The sequence below is a fragment of the Dasypus novemcinctus genome, chromosome 11 (genome assembly GCF_030445035.2).
Source record: "Dasypus novemcinctus isolate mDasNov1 chromosome 11, mDasNov1.1.hap2, whole genome shotgun sequence".
Classification (NCBI taxonomy): domain Eukaryota; kingdom Metazoa; phylum Chordata; class Mammalia; order Cingulata; family Dasypodidae; genus Dasypus; species Dasypus novemcinctus.
In genome coordinates, this window is record NC_080683.1 from 96,451,781 (window position 1) to 96,470,904 (window position 19,124).

The window sequence follows — 19,124 nt, forward strand, 5'->3', positions numbered from 1 at the left end:
AGGACAATAATGTAAGCGATCCTTCCCTTGAAAATGATGATCATTTAAATACAACTTAGCAGAAAGAAACTACTTTGGGAAACATTGCTGCTTGTCAAAATCAGAAGTTTACTTGTTCTAGCTTTGTTTTCTAAGTTGAAAGCATATAAAGGATTGAAACTGTTTTCTTACGGTTAAGAGAAACAGGAAACACTTTGGCTTCCTTTGTTCTTAATGGATTTTCCTGTCAATGATTTATCTAAATACAACATACTAAAAGCTGTGGGGGTATAGTTTTAGAAATTGGGAGGAAACTATTTCAAAGAATATTTCAAAGTTGCCTTTCAGGGAGCATCAAGGTCTTAGGGGGTTTCTTTGAAATTAGAATAATTAAAATGACTGACAGTATGGTAATTAGAAGATGACATAACAGAAACCATAACATAGAGAAGAACTCCCTAGGTTAAAACCTGAAACTTCAAAGGAACAAAGAAAAATTGACCTGGAAGAGATACATGGACCATATATCCTCGTTTGCTTTTGACATTTATTGTGTGATTTAATAGAGGCTGTGCCAAAAGAATCCCAGTGTTCTAACTAGGGTGCTTCAGGGTCTTACAAGTGAAACAGGAAAAAGTTGTATCTGCTCTGCTTAGTGAAGCTCCCAATTGATGGTGGGATGGGAACCACCATAATGTTCAATCTAGTCCACAAGAGCAAAGCAAGTTTCACTTACATGTGAATACACTGACCTATGACAAAATCAGAACACCTCGGTTTCAGAACAACTGCATAGCTAGAATTACAAATTTCTATTTTTCCCTTACTACTTATTATTCTTGATTATGAATAAATTTCTAAGTAATCAATAAAAAGATCAATTTTCTGAACATTCAGCCACAATTTCACATTATTTGAGGGTGTTTTGAAAAGGATTAATATTAAAAGTGATGGATGAGTTGTAAAATACATATCCATTACTAAGGCACCTGATTCTACTATGAAATTTTGTTCTTGAAAAGATGAATATGCATTTGTTTTATATAAAATAATTTCTTTTTGGCTTTATTTATATTCAACTTTATTTTCATTTTTGACTGAGGCTTAATTGGAGGTGTTTCATAGTTTACTTTTAACTGACCACCTCCTCTTGACTTTGCTAAGTAGTTTCTGACTTATAACTGCCTGGAAATAAACACTTAAATGCACTATGGAAGTTCTTACTCATAAATGACTCCACAGTGCTGAAGCGAAAAAGGATAGGTGATGGCACAGGCTATTTTAGTTTGAGTTTTGGTCCCACACTCAGCCTCTCTGAAGCTTAGCTCCCATATCTGCGAAACTGGGTAAATAATATTGCAAAATATTGTGAGGGAAAAAATCTACCCTATTTAAGGGATCTATTTTACATATTGCTTAGCACACGTAAGCAATTCAATAACGTCCTTTCTTTCTCATTCCTCCTCCATTACAAAGGATATTTTAAAATAATTTTCCCTTAAGTACTAGTTGGGTTAGTTCAGATATGTGCATTTCCTTAGATTAATAACACATCTGTATAACCTCATGTTTGTGTTTCTCCAGAAATAAATTTCCTTCAAATGGAGACAGAGATTGGAATTGTCCACAACCCCAGGCAATCTTAATGAACTCAATTTTCAGAATACAAATTTGAGATTTCCTACCACAATTTAAATTCTAGCTTTAAGTGGGGAACTCACATTCATGAAAGGAGAATTTTTAAAATTTCAGATATGAGAATATTTACTGAGGTCTGAACAATGTAAAAAATTTTAATTGCCCTATTATAACTAAACACATTAAGTACGATTATTATTATTATAATTACAATAGCAGATATCGAACTCTATCGAGTTCTGTAACACCCTTATGTGGTATTCCATCTTTTCAGTAAAGCTTGATTAATATGCAAGTTATCGATTAGAACTGAGTGGCAAAGATGATTTAAATATTAGGTTTACCTGAACAGCATCAAAATACATCTTCTTAGCTTCTATATCTGTCTTGTTAGACATTAACCATGCCTTTAGCAAATATTCATAAAAGCTGTCTCCAAGTCCTCCAACTGATACATGATCTGAAAAGAGAGGGAAATGAATTTGAGTAATTCAGCCTTATTTCTGATAATGCAGCAAAATCATTTTCACAACCTGATGTAAAACCCTATGTCAATTGCAACACAAAGTTACATTTAACTATAGCAGGTCTCCAATATCTAGAAAGATATTCTGAAATTAGTAGATGTGCTGTTAATATAATATACTCTAAATAATTACCATGGTGATTTTGTACGCATGAAGACAAAAGTTATATAATCTCCTCTAATTCTAAAAGTCTGGTTCTCTGGTAAAAAAATGCCAAGCTAAAATGCTTCACAACATATATTCAAATAATATTTTTCATTGCTTTAACTCTCAATAATATGAAATTCTATTGAAGCTATTAAGAATCAGCAAATCCTTAAAAAGAAAACAAAACCTGGTTCACAATGAAATGTGTAGCCCCTCAAGCTCTTTTGCCTTTCTTCTTCCTATTTTTATTTTGATAAGTTTTCTGGTGTTAAAAATTTGGAGGGTCCAAAACCTAGTGCGTGTATGTGTGTGTGTGTGTGTGGGGGGGGAGGGAGTAAAAGAGGAGAGAGAGTGTGGGCACAAGTTTTTCTTCCTAATACTCCATTCCTACATTCTTTGCCATCTTTACACAATAACTGTAAACTTGTAGGGTAAGTATCATTATCCTTATTTTAAAATTGAGATAACAGAGGCCAAATGAGATTAAAATGTTGGCAAATGCCACAGGACTCCAGAACCCACACAGGGTTTTGAATTATGATCCGCTTGTTTTTCCCCTGCAACACTGTATTCTCTTACCTACTGCTTGCATCAATACTTTTGTTTTTAAGATGTTTGCCTACAAAAACAGAAACACAATTTATTTGGAATATCATTTCTAGAAACCCTAGAGAATTTGAGCATTAATAAGATAGCCTTACTTTGGAAAATTGTGCTTTAAGATTCATAACTCAAAAGTAATTTCATTTATCTATTTTAAAATCAAAACATTTATTTGTTGACTTAGCTATACAAAAGTCAGTCAGTATTTTTAGAATGCTTTGAACAGTTTAAACTGAAGTTTGATACCACATCTTTATGTTTGTACAATCCTCAGTAAGATTATCTGCAGTATTAGCAACCATTCAAAGAACAAACCATTGGTTAAAATCACATCGATTTAAGGCTTGCTAAATGTTTAAATGCATGGACTGCTCATACTGACATCTATTATTTGATTCACTCATGTCTATTAAGTTGGTTCTTGGCAAATAAAACCCTTTAAAGGCAAAATTAACTCATCTGAATTTTGACCCAGAAGTTGAAATAACAAGCATGAAGGTCACAGTCTTACTGGCAAAACTGACGTACAATGCCTCTGTGTCACTCGGCTCAAGGTTGAGGGCAATGCATATTCTATTTTAACATTTTACTGGAATTTTACATGTTCAATTCATGATTTAAAATCTCTAGGTTTTCATTCTTCCAAACTGAAGACAGTGTGCCACAGACTTAAGACCTCTGTTTCTCCTCTCTTTCCTTCAACTTGACACATTTCTCAAGTGTCTACATGTTCTAGAAGGAGAATTTTCAGAGGTGGCCAGTTCTTCGGAATAGTCCGATGCCATCAGGGCTCTATCAGGAGTAAACTTCCAGGCCTTCAGTTCATTTTGGGTTTGTTCCAGTTCATCTTTAGTCTGTTTCAATTCACATTTCTCTTTTACGAAAAACAAGTTGATTGCTGGGTCTAACCATTGCTGATCTCAGTTGGGCAGTGCTAAGCTGCTGGACTTGCTTCAGGTACTGGATATGAGTAGTACATTCTTGCATCTCCTGTTCCTTGGTTGCTAGCCTCATTACAAGGATGTTTTCCCTGTGTGCAGACTCTTGCTGTTGTTGCTTTAGTTTTTCTTCAGATTCCTTTAAACCAGTTACATCAGTAGAGTTAAGATCTGTATGTTTGCCCTCCAAAGCTTGCACATGTGCTTCATATTCTGTAACGCCATCAGAGTTGAATGAAAAACTACTTGGATGTCTATAGAGACATCTAAAATTAAACAGGTTAAAAAATTGAATTCATGGGAGCAGATGTAGCTCAAGAGGTTGAGTGCCTGCTTCCCATGTATGAGATCCTAGGTTCGATCTCGGGTACCTTCTAAACAAACAAACAAACAAATAAACAACCCCCAAAATAATTATCTTTTCTTCCTCAACTGATCTTATGCTTCGGTTTCTATCTCAGAACCCAGTACCAACCACTGACCCTATTGCACACATCAGAAATCAGATCGTCTTTCTTTACTTTTCCTCTCCCTCACTTCCCATACCCAATGAGCTCCCAAACTCTATTAATTTTACTTACTTAAGTATTTCTAGAATCCATCCACTCCACTCTGCCGTCACAAATAGACGCATGGCCCAAGTCACCACAATCTGCCTCTGAGTCTGTAATACCTGATCTCCTGCATCTACTCTAATAACATGTGGCTCATTAAATTAAAATTAAAAGAAAATAAAATGGTAAAAGTCACACTGTGGCAACTGTACTGGGCTTGGAAGACACAGAACATTTCCATTATCACAGAAAGTTCTAAAGGCAGTGCCCCTCCGATCTATTCCCCATGCTAATGACAGAGTGACCCTTTTGACATGGGAATCCAGTCACTGCCTTACTTGAAGCCTGTTAATGACAAGGACCCAAATCCTGAAGGAGATGCGGGGGCCCTGTGTCATCCCAACCCTCTCTATACCGTTGGTCTTGCTTCACTTGCTCACTGCTTTCTTCTTACACTGACCTCCTTGTGGTCCCGCAAAAACATCAGGACCCTTCCCAACTCTGGGCTCCTGTAGGCATGTTCTTTTTGCCTGAAATGGACTCCCTTAATATCTGGGATCAAATGCCACTTCCTCAAAGAAGCCTTCCCTGACTCTCCCCCTAGGTTTCCTTGTTATATTCTTTTGTGTATGTGTGCTAACATACATATAACATAAAACCACCCATTTTAACTACCTTCAAGCATTCAGTTCAGTGGCATCAATTACATACACAATGTTTGGGCCACTATCACCACCATCTGTTAACAAAACTTTTTTCATTATCCCAAGTAGAAACTCTGAACCCATTAAGCATTGACTCGCCTCCCCTGCCAACCTGTAATCTACTTTCTGTCTCTATGAATTTGCATATTCTGGTTATTTCCTATATGGGAAATCATACAAGATCTGTCCTTTTGTTTCTTGCTTATTTCACATTTCTCTCAATATGATGTCTTCAAGGTTCAACCATGTTTTACATTCATCCCTTTTACAGCTGCATAATATTCCATGGTATGTATTATTTATACTGCATTTGTTTGTCCATTCATCAGTTGATGGGCATTTATAGTAGTATTCCATCTTTTGGCAATTATGAATAATGCTGCTAGGAACCCTGATACGTAAATATCTGTTCAATTCCCTGCTTTTAATTCTTTTGGGTCTATACCTAGAAGAAAGATTGCTGGGTCAAATGGTAATTCTATACTTAACTTTTTCAGGAATTGCCAAACTTTTTCACAGCAACTGTACCACTTTACATTGTACCAACAATGAACTAGTGTTCCTATTTCTCTATATCCTCTCCAACACATTTTGTTTTTTAATACTAGCTGTATTAGTCAGCCAAAGGGGTACTGTTGCAAAGTACCAGAAATCTGCTGGCTTTTATAAAAGGTATTTATCTGTAGTAGAGGCTTACAGTTACAAGGCCATAAAGAGTTCAACTCAAGGTACCCTAACAGGCATTTTCTCACCAAAGATGGTTGCCTATCTCTGTGAGGGTTTGGCCAGCCTTCCTTCCTCCTCTTAAGGCTCCATGGTCCCAGCTTCTTCCAGCCTAGCTATAGGCTGGCATAGCACTCATTTCTTTCTGGATTCAGCTGCTCTAGTGTCTTCACAAGGTCAGATGTAAACTATCAGGTAGATGGCTCACCTCTCCCCAGGGCTCCAGGATCAAAACTGACAAAAGTTCTCTCTCTGGTATCTATGGAGCTCTTGTGTCTTCTTCTGTGTGCTCCTGTGTGCCTTTTTGAGTGAGTGTCCATTTATATAGCCCACCAAGGGGGCGGGGACTCAGCCCTCAGTCATAACCTACTGACATGGTCAAATCAAAGCCCTAATCTTGACTTAATCAAACAAAAGTAAAGCCTTTGACTTTAATACAATCAAAGGGGATCATGGCCAAAGGAATAGACCAATTTACAAACATAATCAAATACATATTTTTAAAATTAATAAATAATATCAAACTGCTAGAGCAGCCATTCTATTGGGTGTGAAATGGTATCTCATTGTGGTTTTTTTGTTTTGTTTTGTTTTTTGAGCTTCTGGGACTGGAGATCGAACCCAGGACCTCTTATGTAGGATGCTGGTGCTCAACCACTGAGCCACATTGGCTCCCCTGAGTTAGCTTTTTTGTTTGTTTCTCTGTTGTTCTTTTTTTTAGGAGGCACAGGAACTGAACTCAGGACCTTCCATGTGGGAAGCAGGTGCTTATCTGCTTGAGCCACATCTGCTCCTGTCTCATTGTGGTTTTGATTTGCATTTCTCTAAGGCTAACGAGGGTGACTATTTTTCATGTGCTTATTTTTTCTTTTTCTTTTTCACCATTTATATATCCTCTTTGGAGAAATGTCTATTCAAGTCTTTTGCCCATTTTTAAATTGGGTTCTTTGCCTTTTTGTTTTTACCTTGTGATACTCTTTTTGATAGCCCACATCAACCACACTTGCAATTTCATAATATGGTAAAATTCCTTTTCTGTCTCCTCTATGAGATCCTGATTTGAGTGGGTAGGGACCAAACCTAGTCTAGGCTAGTCTACACTAGTCCCTAGAAAGAGTCTTCTGCATAGTAGGCACTCAACACACAACTGATGAACAAAGCAAAATTCTTGTAAGTGAACCTTAAAGGGACTGTATCAATTCAAGCTAGAACAGCCATATTTCTATGTATTTTTTGATAAGATTATTGCAGAAAGGCCAGAATTACAGTTTTAATTTTAATGTAAAATCTGTTTTTAAAATTAAGGCTGATTTTTAAAATTAGTGTTTGAAATGACCTTTACTGTTTCCTAAATAAATCACCGCAAAACCTCTGACATTTTCAAACTAAATAGACAAAGCACTGTCTCATCAATAACAAGCCCTGCTATAAACATGATTGCTAGAGACAAATGCAAGTGATGCATGGTAGAGCAAATCACTATCTGGTTACTGTCAAAATAACAAGGACTAAATGAAGTAATAGGAAATGATGTCCACGATCCAGACATGTCCTTCAGAGTTAAGGCAATAAGAGCTGAAAACTAACAGCCAGAAACAGCTTGATTTTTTCCCCCTTTGGGTTATGATTCTGTAATGAATGGAAGAAGCAAGCTTGGGCATTTGGGGATTTTTTAAAAAAGAAAAAGGCTTACATAATATCACATTTGCTTAAATCTTGTTAAGTGCTAAGTTGATTTCCTATTTTCAAAAAAATTTCCTACCTATAAAAACTTAACATGTGGAAAGAATCAAAACAAGAGGAGAAACAGGAGAAAGCAAACTTCCTTTTGATAATTTAGCATCTCACTCATTAAGTTTCCTCCAGGTCTGGACAACTGTTTGCATTGGCAACAGAGTCCTGGGTAAACATCTTAGTGGATGTGGGGAGAACATGGATGATTTTAAGGGCAGGAAAGGGACCACCTATTTCCAGAAAGAACATATATGGTATTTTTATGCCCAACTGCTCTAAATGTGATGTGTACTGTAGTCACTCAAATTTTATGCTCTTCCCTAAAGGGGTAATTTATTAGGTTTCACAAAAAGTATCTGAAATGAGCATAAGTATTTGAGGCCAAATACTAATACCTAAAAAAGAGAGTGAATCAAGTACCAAAAGAATCAAGACAAGGGATTAAAATAGCCAATATTGTCATTTTTTTATTGTTTGTAGACTCCTCTACAAAAGTAGAGAGTTCTCTGCTCAAAGCAGTCCCCCAATGATGCCTGTTATAGGAAGCAGAGAAGGGTGACACCTGAATCTGAAAGTTCTCTGCTCAAAGCAGATCCCAATGATGCCAGTTATAGAAAGCAGAAAGGGTGATAACTGTTCCGTGCTTAGGCATAGAGCCTAACATTCTGGCCTCGGTCACAGGAACAGTTGATACTATCAGTGACCTACACTGGATACTGCCTCTCAGCCATTACTGAGGAGCAGGGGACACCGTTAAAAGAGAATAACCAGAACCATTATTAAAAGCAGAGGCAGAGGGGAGCAAATGTGGCTCAAGTTGTTGAGCTGCTTCCCACATGGGAGGTCCTGGGTTTGGTTCCCGTGCCTCCTAAAAACAAACAAACAAAAACAAATGAAAAAAAACAACTCAGGGAGCGGATATAGTTAGTGGTTGAGTGCCAGCTTCCCACATATGAGGTCCGAGGTACCTCAAACAAAATAAAGAACAAAACAAAACAACGCAAAAGAGGCAGAAAGATTGTCAGGTTGGGCACACAAATGTTCACAAAATTCAAGTAAGTAAACACCCACGAGTTGCAAGACACTGTGTACTAGGCATATGAATAGACACAGCGACTGTCCTCAAAAGCTTTGGCTCTCCCAGGGGAAGGATATGTAGGTGAATTATTAGGAAAAGGATTGAGACAGGGAAGTACCCAAAGTGCTGGGGCAGGGGAGGAAGAAAGGGGTGCTTGGAGGAGATGTGGGTGCTAACAAATTCTAACCAGGGCCTTGGAGAAATGGCGGTTGATTTGGGCATTGGGAGAGAAAGTAGAGAAGTGGAAGAGCTAAGGAAACAGCACAAACCAAGGTCTGGATATGGCCCAGCAGGTCTTGATTAGAGAATGAAATAATTAAGTGTTGTGGCTGGAACACAGGATGGGGCTTGGAGGAGGAAGGTGAAGTGGGACTCATCAGTCCTGTTTGTTTTCCATCAGGAAATTGGCTGATAAGTAATCCAAATGTAAAGAGCTCATTGTACCAGGAAACATGGCCAAATACACAGTATATGGATGACTTAGAAAGTGAGGCCAGGATGATCCTGTTACAACTGCCTCTTTTTGTCCCTCTCCATGGTGACTTCTAAATCTTAAACCACAGGAAGAAAACAGTCAACCAAAGAGAATCTTTTCTTCTACTTCTGAAATCTTTAGTGAGGAGAACGCTGAAAAATGCTTGTCCTTTTGGATAACTTAAATCTAGTCATCTTATATTTAGAAAGCCACTCAAGTTCTGTTTTATCCTCCTTGCTCTAGTGGTTCTCCCAATTTTTAGCCTAAGCATTCCTTTAAACTCATAAAAATAACTGACCACCCCAAGCAGCTTTCATTTATGTAATACCTTCTAATATTTACCAAGTTAGACATTAAAAAAGAAATTTGAAAAATCTTTTATTGATTCATTTAAAAGAACAATATACCCGTTAACATATGTAGTTGTATTTCATAAAAATAAATTTAGTGAGAAGAGTGATACTGTTTTACATTTTTGCAAATCTCTTTAATACTTGGCTTACTAGAAGCCAATGGGATTCTCATATCTGCATCTACTATTAATATGATCCAGGTATTGTTTTGGCTGAAGCATACAGAAAAAACTCAAACCTCACACAGGTATGTAGTTAGAAAAGGGAGGAGTATTTTAATCACCTTTTTAAAGTATTGTGAAAATAAAACTTGACAAGCATTATTTTAAAGGTTAAAGTTTCTAAAAGTATAGTGAAATACGGAGTCTGAAACCACATCAATGACTTTTTGTACTCATTCGTGCTAAAATCCATTGGTCTATGGTGCACTTTGAATGGCTCCTTCACCCATGTGTGATTTTGTAATAGCCTGCCTTGGTTATTTAGAAAATACTGGTTGACTGAATTATGTGGCTCTTCCAAATGTTGACACGTTTGACTACAATATCACCACCAATCTCAACAGAAAAATCTTAAAGTGTTGGGAAATATCAGACTCATGGTATTAGACAGAAATTTTCTAAAATTCTTTTATTTCAAAACTCAAATTTTACCACTGGCACAAATACTGTCAGTTTTCCTTGAAGTGACAAATTTCTTGAAGTGAAAAGTGACATGTTCATTTTCAAGAACATGTATACCAATTACCCAAGTCTAATAACTACAGTTTGTGCTCAGTTGCACTTTCAAGTAAAAATGGTGATCCACAAAACAAGCGGCCAGCTCAGCTGGCAACTCAAAACATCTGAGCACTTTCTCAAGGCAACCACTGATTCTCATTATGCAGCACAAGTGCTTTATGTATATTTTCCATTTCATTACACAGCCTATTACTAAGACATGTACTTAAGGGTTGAGATTTACTAATCCATCATTTTTGCTGCTTCATTAAGAACATTCATAAGGAAAACCAGCAACTTATTTTTGAAAAACTGCAGTGAAGAAAACAACAGCTAACAGTGCACTTCACATCTCTGCCTCTGTTCTTGCTAAGGTTTCAGTAGTTTTACCCACTAATGCTTTTGCACTAAGTACAAATGTCAACACAATGAAAAAGAAAAAAAAGACAAAAACAGTGGCATTACAAAAACAGCTTTGGCCTTGTGGACTTCCCTGAAAGGTCTTGGGACATTCCAGGGATCTGCAGACCACACTCTGAGAATGCTGCTCTAGAAATTTAAAAATCAAAACTCAATGTCTTTAGAATTTTGCTCACTCTCTTCCTTCCTCCTCATCTCCTCCTCCCAATCTCTAATCCCACCCTGGAGTGTCAAGGTCCAGCTTCAGTCCAAGTCTCTCCTCCCAGAGCCTGGCCAGCCTACATCAATCTCTGGCTTCTCTGCAATCCTACAGAGTTCTACAGTCTGAACCACAGAAATCAGGGATTTTGCCATCAGTGATATTTTTTTTTTTCTCCTAATACCTCCAGCTAAGGAACTTGCTGGCATCTTACACAACACTATTTATATGTCCCTTGCTATTTAATAGCAGCAGCAGCAGCTAACTTTATCAGGCATTAACTACATTATAAGCACTGTTCTAAGCATTTGTTAATCTTTACAAAAATCCCAGCTATAATTAAGGTACAAAACCACTTGCTGAGCTACCTGTAGAAGGCCCAAGCACACCAAAAGTCCCCGGGTATCCAGCTCCCTACCTGCACATATTGCAAATACAGGTAAATGGCAACCTTGATTTTATGGTCTTATGGTCTCAATAGCTAGACCTTCCACAGCCATTACTAACAGGTTTTACCTGATTCCTTTTTTATTATATTATTCTTTTAAAAATATTTGTAAAGTAACAGTGAAGCATAAACATCGAAGAATATGATATTTAAATATAAAGAAAAAACCCAATTTAAAGATATTGCTAACACCCAACATAGCGATCCACCTCAGTTGCTTTCAGTCTACTATTCTTTTTCCAAAACAGCTTCAGAACCTTTCATTTAACTGCTTGGAATCATTAAACCCTGGTCAAAAGTCCCTGAAGGGTCTGAAGTGAGGGATTCTGGCATCTAAAGCTCTCTCGATACTTTCTCTTACCCTAAAGATAAAACTCTACTGGCAAGGAACCTTTATGCTGGCTTGAAATTAAATACCCTGTTTACTCTTTCAATTTCCCAATTTTGAAGAATCAGGCTCCTCTCATCTTGTAGCCAAGCAGAAAGCGAGATGATGTTACGAAGTAAAATGACATAGCTCTTCTGTGCAAAACCTTAATAGTCATTTGTACAAAGGAATAATTTTCCCTTCTACCCACAAGACCTGCTTGTTTCAGGCTAACATCTCCTATCACTCTGGCCAGAAGATCCTTCCTGTCTGATGAATAGGTTTAAATGTGCTTATAAGCCATCATGCTTACAGTTATGCATGCAAAAGGAGCAATCGGTTCTCTGGTAGCATAGTTCTACCTTATGATGAGCCTGTTTGTTAAAAGAATTGTACCCTCCTTTCCCTTTTCTAAACATTCCTCAACAAGATTTGTGCTTCTTTTGTGCTTCCTTCCCCTGCTACTAGCTCAGTGCTGGGTACCACGGAGAACTAAGACAATCTAATATTTTGACTTACGTTGACCCCACTGTCCACTACTGGGGTTCAGATAGTTAGGATAAAGGCCTTGTGGTTTTGCCAGGTTGTTCAGTACTGTTCGGATATTCATTACCTAAATAGAAAATGAAGTGTTATTATGAAAATCTGAAAAACAACTTTGGTGCTACTCCTCTTCCTTTCTTGATTACATGTTTCCATGTTAGAAAAAAAAAATGAGTTGCATTAAATGATGTAGGATTAGAACAAAGACTGTCAGTCTTAGCTCATTATTAATAGCAGTAAGTGGATATAGCCACATTGATTATTTACCATGTGCCAGACATTGTTCTAGGAGCTAGAACTGTATCAGGGGATAAATAAAGTCCCTGCCCTCTTAGAATTTGCATTCTAATGGGATAAGAGATAATAAATGAATAAATATAATACATTAGATGGCAATAAATGGTGTGGAAAAAATAAAAGAGGGTAGCAGGGACAGAGAGTGATATGAGGGGCCAGGGTGGGGAAAGGCTATGCTTACTATAAGGGAGGTCTGGGCAGGCTGAGGGGGAGTGTTTGGGCTGAGATTTAAATGACGGGGAAAGTAAGTCCTGCAGAAACTTGGGGGCAAAGCTTTCTGGACAGAGGGAAGATCCTGGAGAAGAGAGAGGGTTTGGAAGACCACTGGGGGTGGAGGGGAGGAAGCAAAGAGGACAATGTGAGAGCGCAGAGAGGCAGCTGTAGCCCAGATCACACAGGCCTCACAGGCTGTAGTGGGGACTTACTGTATTCTGGGTATGACAGGAAGCCATTGGAAGACAGGTGTTTTTATAGGTGTGACTGAGAGGGCAAGAACCGAAGCAGGATTCAGACTGTAGGGTCTGAGTGAGAGGTGAGACATGACACATCCTTGGACCAGGGTGGTGGGAGACGTAACAGGACAAACCAAAGGATTTCCTGGGATGGTCAAGATTTTTGGCCTCAGTCACTGGGTAAATTGAGCTGCCATGTACCAAGGTGGGGAAGACTGGGGTAGAAGGAGGTCTGGGAGTTGAGTCTGAGGCACTTTAAGTGGGAGTGCCCATTAGATCTCTTAGTAGAGGTGATGAATAGGCAGTGGAAAGAGTCTGGAGTTTAGGGAAAAGGTTGGAACTGAAATTAATTATAAATCTGGAGCCAGAAGCTCAGAGATGGCATGTAAAGCCATGGGGGGAGGTGAGAGAAGGTAGGATTGCACATAGGAAGAAGAGGTCCAGGTTTGGGGCTCTCTAAAACTTAAAGGTTGGGGTCAGGAGAAGAATCCAGTAAAGGGGACTGAGAAGGAGCATCCAGGGAGGAAAGAAGCAAACCGGTGGTGTTTTGGATGCCTGGAGAGAGTATTTCATGAAGAAAGATGTGACAGGCTGTGTCAAATTCTGAGAGCAAGAAGATGTGGGGTATAAATGAACAGTTGGATTTGGCCATGTGGAGCTCACGGTCACCATGACAGGTGGGGCTGGAAGAAAGCCTAATTGGAGACGATCCAAAAGAATGGGAGACAAGAAGAGAGGATAACAACAGAGACAATTTTTCCAAGGAATTTTGTTGTAAAGGAGAGCAAGAAGTGAGAATGAATGCTAAGGGTAAGTGAATAGGAGTTTATCTAAATATTGATGTATTTCCTTCCTGAAAATTAGAAATCAATTCAATTGTTACCTCACATTTATGTAGTAATACTTCGAGTCTAAAAAGTCTTTCACATACTTGGGTCAGATAGTTCATACAACACTGTAACACATTTCAATGAGGAAAAAAACTGAGAGGCAAAGTGACTTGCTTGAGTATAGAGAACCAGATGTGCAAGGGAGGTCCTCTTGCACCAAGTTAGAATGAAGTCGTGGAAAGGATACACATTCCCAGATTGTTTAAATGAAGTGCTGTAAAGAACTATATTAACCGTGGATGCTCTTTTCCATATCCAACAAGACTAAGTCACCCAGGAGAGGAGGCTGCTTCTGACAAGTGCTGCTTTTCAATGTAAGGCAAAGTGGAGAATCTCACCTTTTCAGCAAAGATGGAATTTCCTGACAAGTGGCTCAAGTGCATAAACTCCAAATGCAGGGTTCCAAATTCTGCCAGAATACTACTGCCTCCTGAAGCCCAAGGCCAGTTCCTTCCAATTCCACTGTAGAGGAGAAGATATTGAAGAGTTAGAGGTTTTTTCCCACTACTCTAAATAGTTGACATGAAAGAGACAGCTTTCGAATAATGACATCTGCTAATAACTCACTTTGAATATTTAAAAATTGAGTATTATTGTCTTTGAATGGCTACTAGTTTCAGGCTTTCTTTGACTTCTAGCTCTAAATTGAAAATCAGTTTTGACTTAAGTCAGAAATTGCTGGGTCCTCACTACTGTCGAACAGACAAATATTTAGGAAGGTACAGGTGCTACATAAGAGATGTATAATCATTCCAAGTAGAAAATAAAACAATATCAGACCAAAGAGACAACCCCACCATGCCAAAACCCCATGTACAGATCTTTGACATTTTAGTATCAGCTTGAGAGTCCATGGAATTTTATAGACACTCACAGTATATGTAAAATTTTACTTGGAAATAGGATGCCTTTTAAAAACTCATTAATTATATACTCATGTCACTCTCTCCAAATCATCCCTCCTTCTATTGGAATTCCTTTCACATTTCTCTCTTCATACTATTTTATATATTTGATAAGGTACTCATTCATTCCCCTGTCCTATTTAATCTATGTTCAAGAGGATCAACAAAATCAAATAATTCAAATCAAGAAGTGGTCAAAGGCATGAGCTTCAAAAATTAGTGACTTGGAGGAATGCCTTTTTAAAGTAGTCCTAAACACACACACACACACACACACACACAAAGTGGCTCTTGAGACATGGTCATACACTTGGGTAGAGTTGATTTCTGGGACGTTACTCAAAATTCTAAGACATATATAGTGATGCAAATAAAGAATAAAATCAATTATTCTCTTGACTAATAAATTCCCTTTCAGATACCTGAAAACCCACATTTTGGTTTCATTTTAGATGCACATTATTGCATGCCTGCTCTTTCCCAGGGTGTATATATATATATTTCACTGGGTTACAAGAATGGTTACGATGAATAAGCCATGCAATCCAACATGGTGGAATCACAAAGGATTCTTTCTTTCAAGGAGACTCTGGAGTTGAGTCTTGAAGAACTAGTAAGAGCTGGTGAGGAAAGAATGGGGAGACAGAGAATCTGGGCGTGGAGAGAACGCACTGGCAGAAGAGCTAGCGAGAACTAGAAGGTAACCCCTGATAGTTGGGAATGGTGGGAAGGGAAGAAGGTGGGAAACAAGGCAATAAGGATATGATTGAAGCCAGGTCTGCAGGTTTGTGGACTTCTCAATTTCCTCTTTCCAAGTTGGACCCCGTTAAATGTCCCCTAGATTTCCTAACCCACTCTCTTTTTTGCCTTACATTATTCACCAAGTCTGGTTAAACTCTTTCAGTTATTTCATTGCTTCTGCTGCTGAGCTGTTGCAGAAAGCTGAAGAAAAGGAAGATAATGAAGATAAATGGTGTCTGAAATTTCAGGCTGGCCTCATTCTTATTCCCTACTCCTTTTTGGAACTTTGAATTTTATTCCAAAACACAGATTTATATCTAAACTTAACAAAAAATAAATAGAACTAAAAGAGATCTGAAAAATCCTATATTCATTTATTTGAGAAAATGTCCTAATTTTATTAGGCTCTGGGAATGCAACTCCAGTTTTTACTTTCATGACTGGCTTAGATAAAAGGACTATCCTATTATCCAAACAGGATGAACAGCTTCTTCCAAATTTTATTAGCATATGACAAATACACAAGATAATTGGTCATTAATTTGTTGTTATGACATTTTTTTATTCCAATCATTTCATCATTGACCAGAGTCTGTAGGTCTAGTAAGCAAGACCACACATTTTTATGATCTGGAGAAATGATCAAAAACAAAGTGCAGGGAAGTGGATGTGGCTCAAACAGTTGGGCACCCGCCAACCACATGGGAGGTCCTGGGTTTGGTTCCCAGTACCTCCTAAAGAAGATGAGCAAGACAGTGAGCCAACACGACAGGCTGGCACAGTGAGTTGACACAACAGGATAATGCAACAAGATGATGCAGGGAGATGACACAACAAAGAGACACAGCAAGGAAACACAATGAGCGACACATGCAGGGAATGAAGGTGGCTCAAGTGACTGGGTCTCCTAAAAAGAAGATGAGCAGAGAGCAGACAGGAATTGCAAACAATGAGGGGTGGGGGGAATAAACACAATAAAAATAAAAATAAAAATAAAAAGTACAACATAAAGCAGTATCAGGGTAAGAGGGTGAGGACTTTGTTCTGGAGAAGTAAAGGACAGGAGGCAGAGGATGCCCTGCCCACTCTCCAGCATTTTTCAGTTCTAGGTATTAAAGATTTGCTGGCATACTCAGATGTGAAAGGTAACCATAAATATGTACTAACCTAAAACTCCAATTACTATTGGATTATCCACCCATACATCCCTTGCCATTAATGTAGTTAAGCAAGAGAAAACCAGAGTTGTACTGAAAAATTTTCTGTACAATAAATATTTTAAGGAGCTATATAATCTACCCCTCTCCTTCTTTGTACACATTCATATTAGAAGGAAAACAACAGCTTTTTCTAAGCCTATTTAATTATATGGGAAGCAAGAACATTAAAAGCACTAGCAAAGGATATGTCATGCTAATAGAAAGCTTAGAATACACTGTATGCTTATATGAAAGATTTGGGTGCCATTCTTTTAACATACAGGTTTAATGCACAACAATAAAGCTACTCAGAAGATTAACGGTTCCACTGGCTCTTCACTATAAGTCAGGGAAGGCATTCAAGAAATCAGAGAGGCACAACTATATCTAGATTTTCTTTTTCTTTTTTTTTTTTTGCAGTACTGGGGGCCGGGGATTGAACCCAGGACCACATCAGCTTCCCTGAGTTGGTTTTTTGTCTGTTTTGCTCGTCTTTTTTTTTTTTTTTTTAGGAGGCACCAGGAACTGAATCTGGGCTCTCCCATGTGGGAGGTGGGCACTCCACCACATGAGCCATATCTGCTCCATATACCTGGATATTTTTTTTAAAAGCCTTTTAAATATCTTGCTTTCTTAGGAAAGCTGCAAATACCTGGGGATTAGCATGGGGGAGAGGATGGAGCCCACGCCATGGGGCAGGATCCTCCCCACCATCACAGCTAGAGAGTGAGTGTGTGTGAGTGTGTGAGTGTGTGTGTGTGTGTGTGCGCGTGCATTGTTTGGGGGGGAATGGATGCCTTTTTTCTCGTATTGCAAACTTATACTGAATCAAAATGAAGTTCTGGTCACTCACAAAAATGAGGAGATGAACAGGATAATCGTTAAGTTCTTTTTTTGTCTCCAAATTCTCTGAGTTTATTGAGAAATCTATATATTTGTTTGGGTCTAATTTCTTTAATGATATAGAAGGAAAGTAGACATTTGACACTAAGATGGTAGATTTGGGACAAAGAGAAATGAGCCCATTGAGAATTCTGCTCCCTCGGCTGGGGCTGGGTGGGCTGGCCTGGTGTCCCGGGTATTCCAAGTTACCAAAGGCCAGGCATTCTAGAGCTCTGGTCAAAATGACTCTCATCTGCTTGGGTGGGGAGATTTAAAATGTCTATAACTTATACTTTCTTCATCAACTATGAAGGCAGTTGTAGTGTTCTTTATTGGCCTCTTTTATAAACACTAAGAGCATCTTAGAAAAATTATTTTAAAGATAAAACACTAGTTTGTGTTCAGAAGCTATTAGTTCCATAAGGCAGGCCTGAAAGGGAAGAATATTTAAATATTCCCAATCTTGCTATAATGACTACATTTGAAGCCCAAATGATGAGTGAGCATATGGAAATGTATACACAAAAAGACAATTAACATGATCTGGGAGTTGCCAGGGGTTTGGTCCAAAGAATCCTGGCACAGAACTTCAAATTTTTAAAAATCACTCTAATTTCATTTATTTCTATTCTTCCAATCCCTAGTTCTTCCATTTTAAATTGGAGCTTTATATAATTTCATTTTAAAATTTAGTTTAAAATGTTTAGTAATCTGCAAAGGTAGTAATTCTTTGAAAACAGAACATAGAGCAACAAAATAACTGTTTCTGGCAACTGTAATTAGAAAAATGTCTTTAAAAGAAGTGAGCCACTATGATTCTTTTGAAAATACAGAATACTGTTGTGGCAGTTTGAAATTATTTCATGAATCCCAAAAAGTGAAAGATTATGATTGTGGACTGGTTCAATTTGGTGGGTGTGAGATCTTTTTTCAATTGGATAAATCAGTGAGGGGGACTCAGGTTGCATCTCTGCCCTCTCACTGGATCTGATAAAAAATGGAGATAACCAGAAAAGAGAGCTCCTCCCTATTGGATACTGCCGTGTGACAGAAAGGAGAGGCTCAAGCAGCTAAGGCCCCAGGGAGAGATAAGTCATTTGGCTCAGAGCCTGCAGCTGAAATGGTAAGAAAGCAGAATGGCTGAGGCTCTCTTGGAGAGGCTTGGGATGGGTGCCTGCTGGTTGCCTTTAGCTGAGCTCCAGGAGACAGCATAGCCTGGAGAAGGTAGAGACCAGGCAGAGACTGCTGGTCATCTTGCTAAACACGTGGCAGCTGACTTGGGTGGGACAGCACCTCTTATGGTGCCTTGAATTGGACCTTTCACGGCCTTGGAACAGTAAGCTTTTACCCTAAATAAATACCCTTTACAAAAGTCAAAACATTTCTGGTACTTTGTATTGGCAGCCCTTTGGCAAACTAAAACAACTATTTTATTGCTCTAATGACTATAATGTAGATAGTTTATTAGCAAGGATACTACCACATCCTACTGTACTCAAAAAGAAGAAAGTATAATTGTATACTGACTCCATAGCTCTGATACACAATGGGCATTTATATGCTTTTCCTTCTGTTTCCTGGGAAGGGTTAATAGAGTCTCAGAAAGGAA

The 19,124-nt window shown here is 38.3% G+C and overlaps 1 protein-coding gene across 1 annotated transcript in view; it reads right to left on the reverse strand.

Annotated features, from left to right (window-relative positions):
* The window catches only part of MAN1A1 (mannosidase alpha class 1A member 1), a 201,697-nt gene that overhangs the window by 14,592 nt on the left and 167,981 nt on the right, over positions 1–19,124 (reverse strand). The window contains exons 6-8 of the mRNA XM_004450482.5: positions 14,127–14,250; positions 12,126–12,219; positions 1,962–2,077 (exon numbers count right to left, since the gene is read on the reverse strand). Of these exons, the coding sequence (XP_004450539.2) occupies positions 1,962–2,077; positions 12,126–12,219; positions 14,127–14,250 (334 nt within the window). The remainder of the gene's footprint in view (positions 1–1,961; positions 2,078–12,125; positions 12,220–14,126; positions 14,251–19,124) is intronic.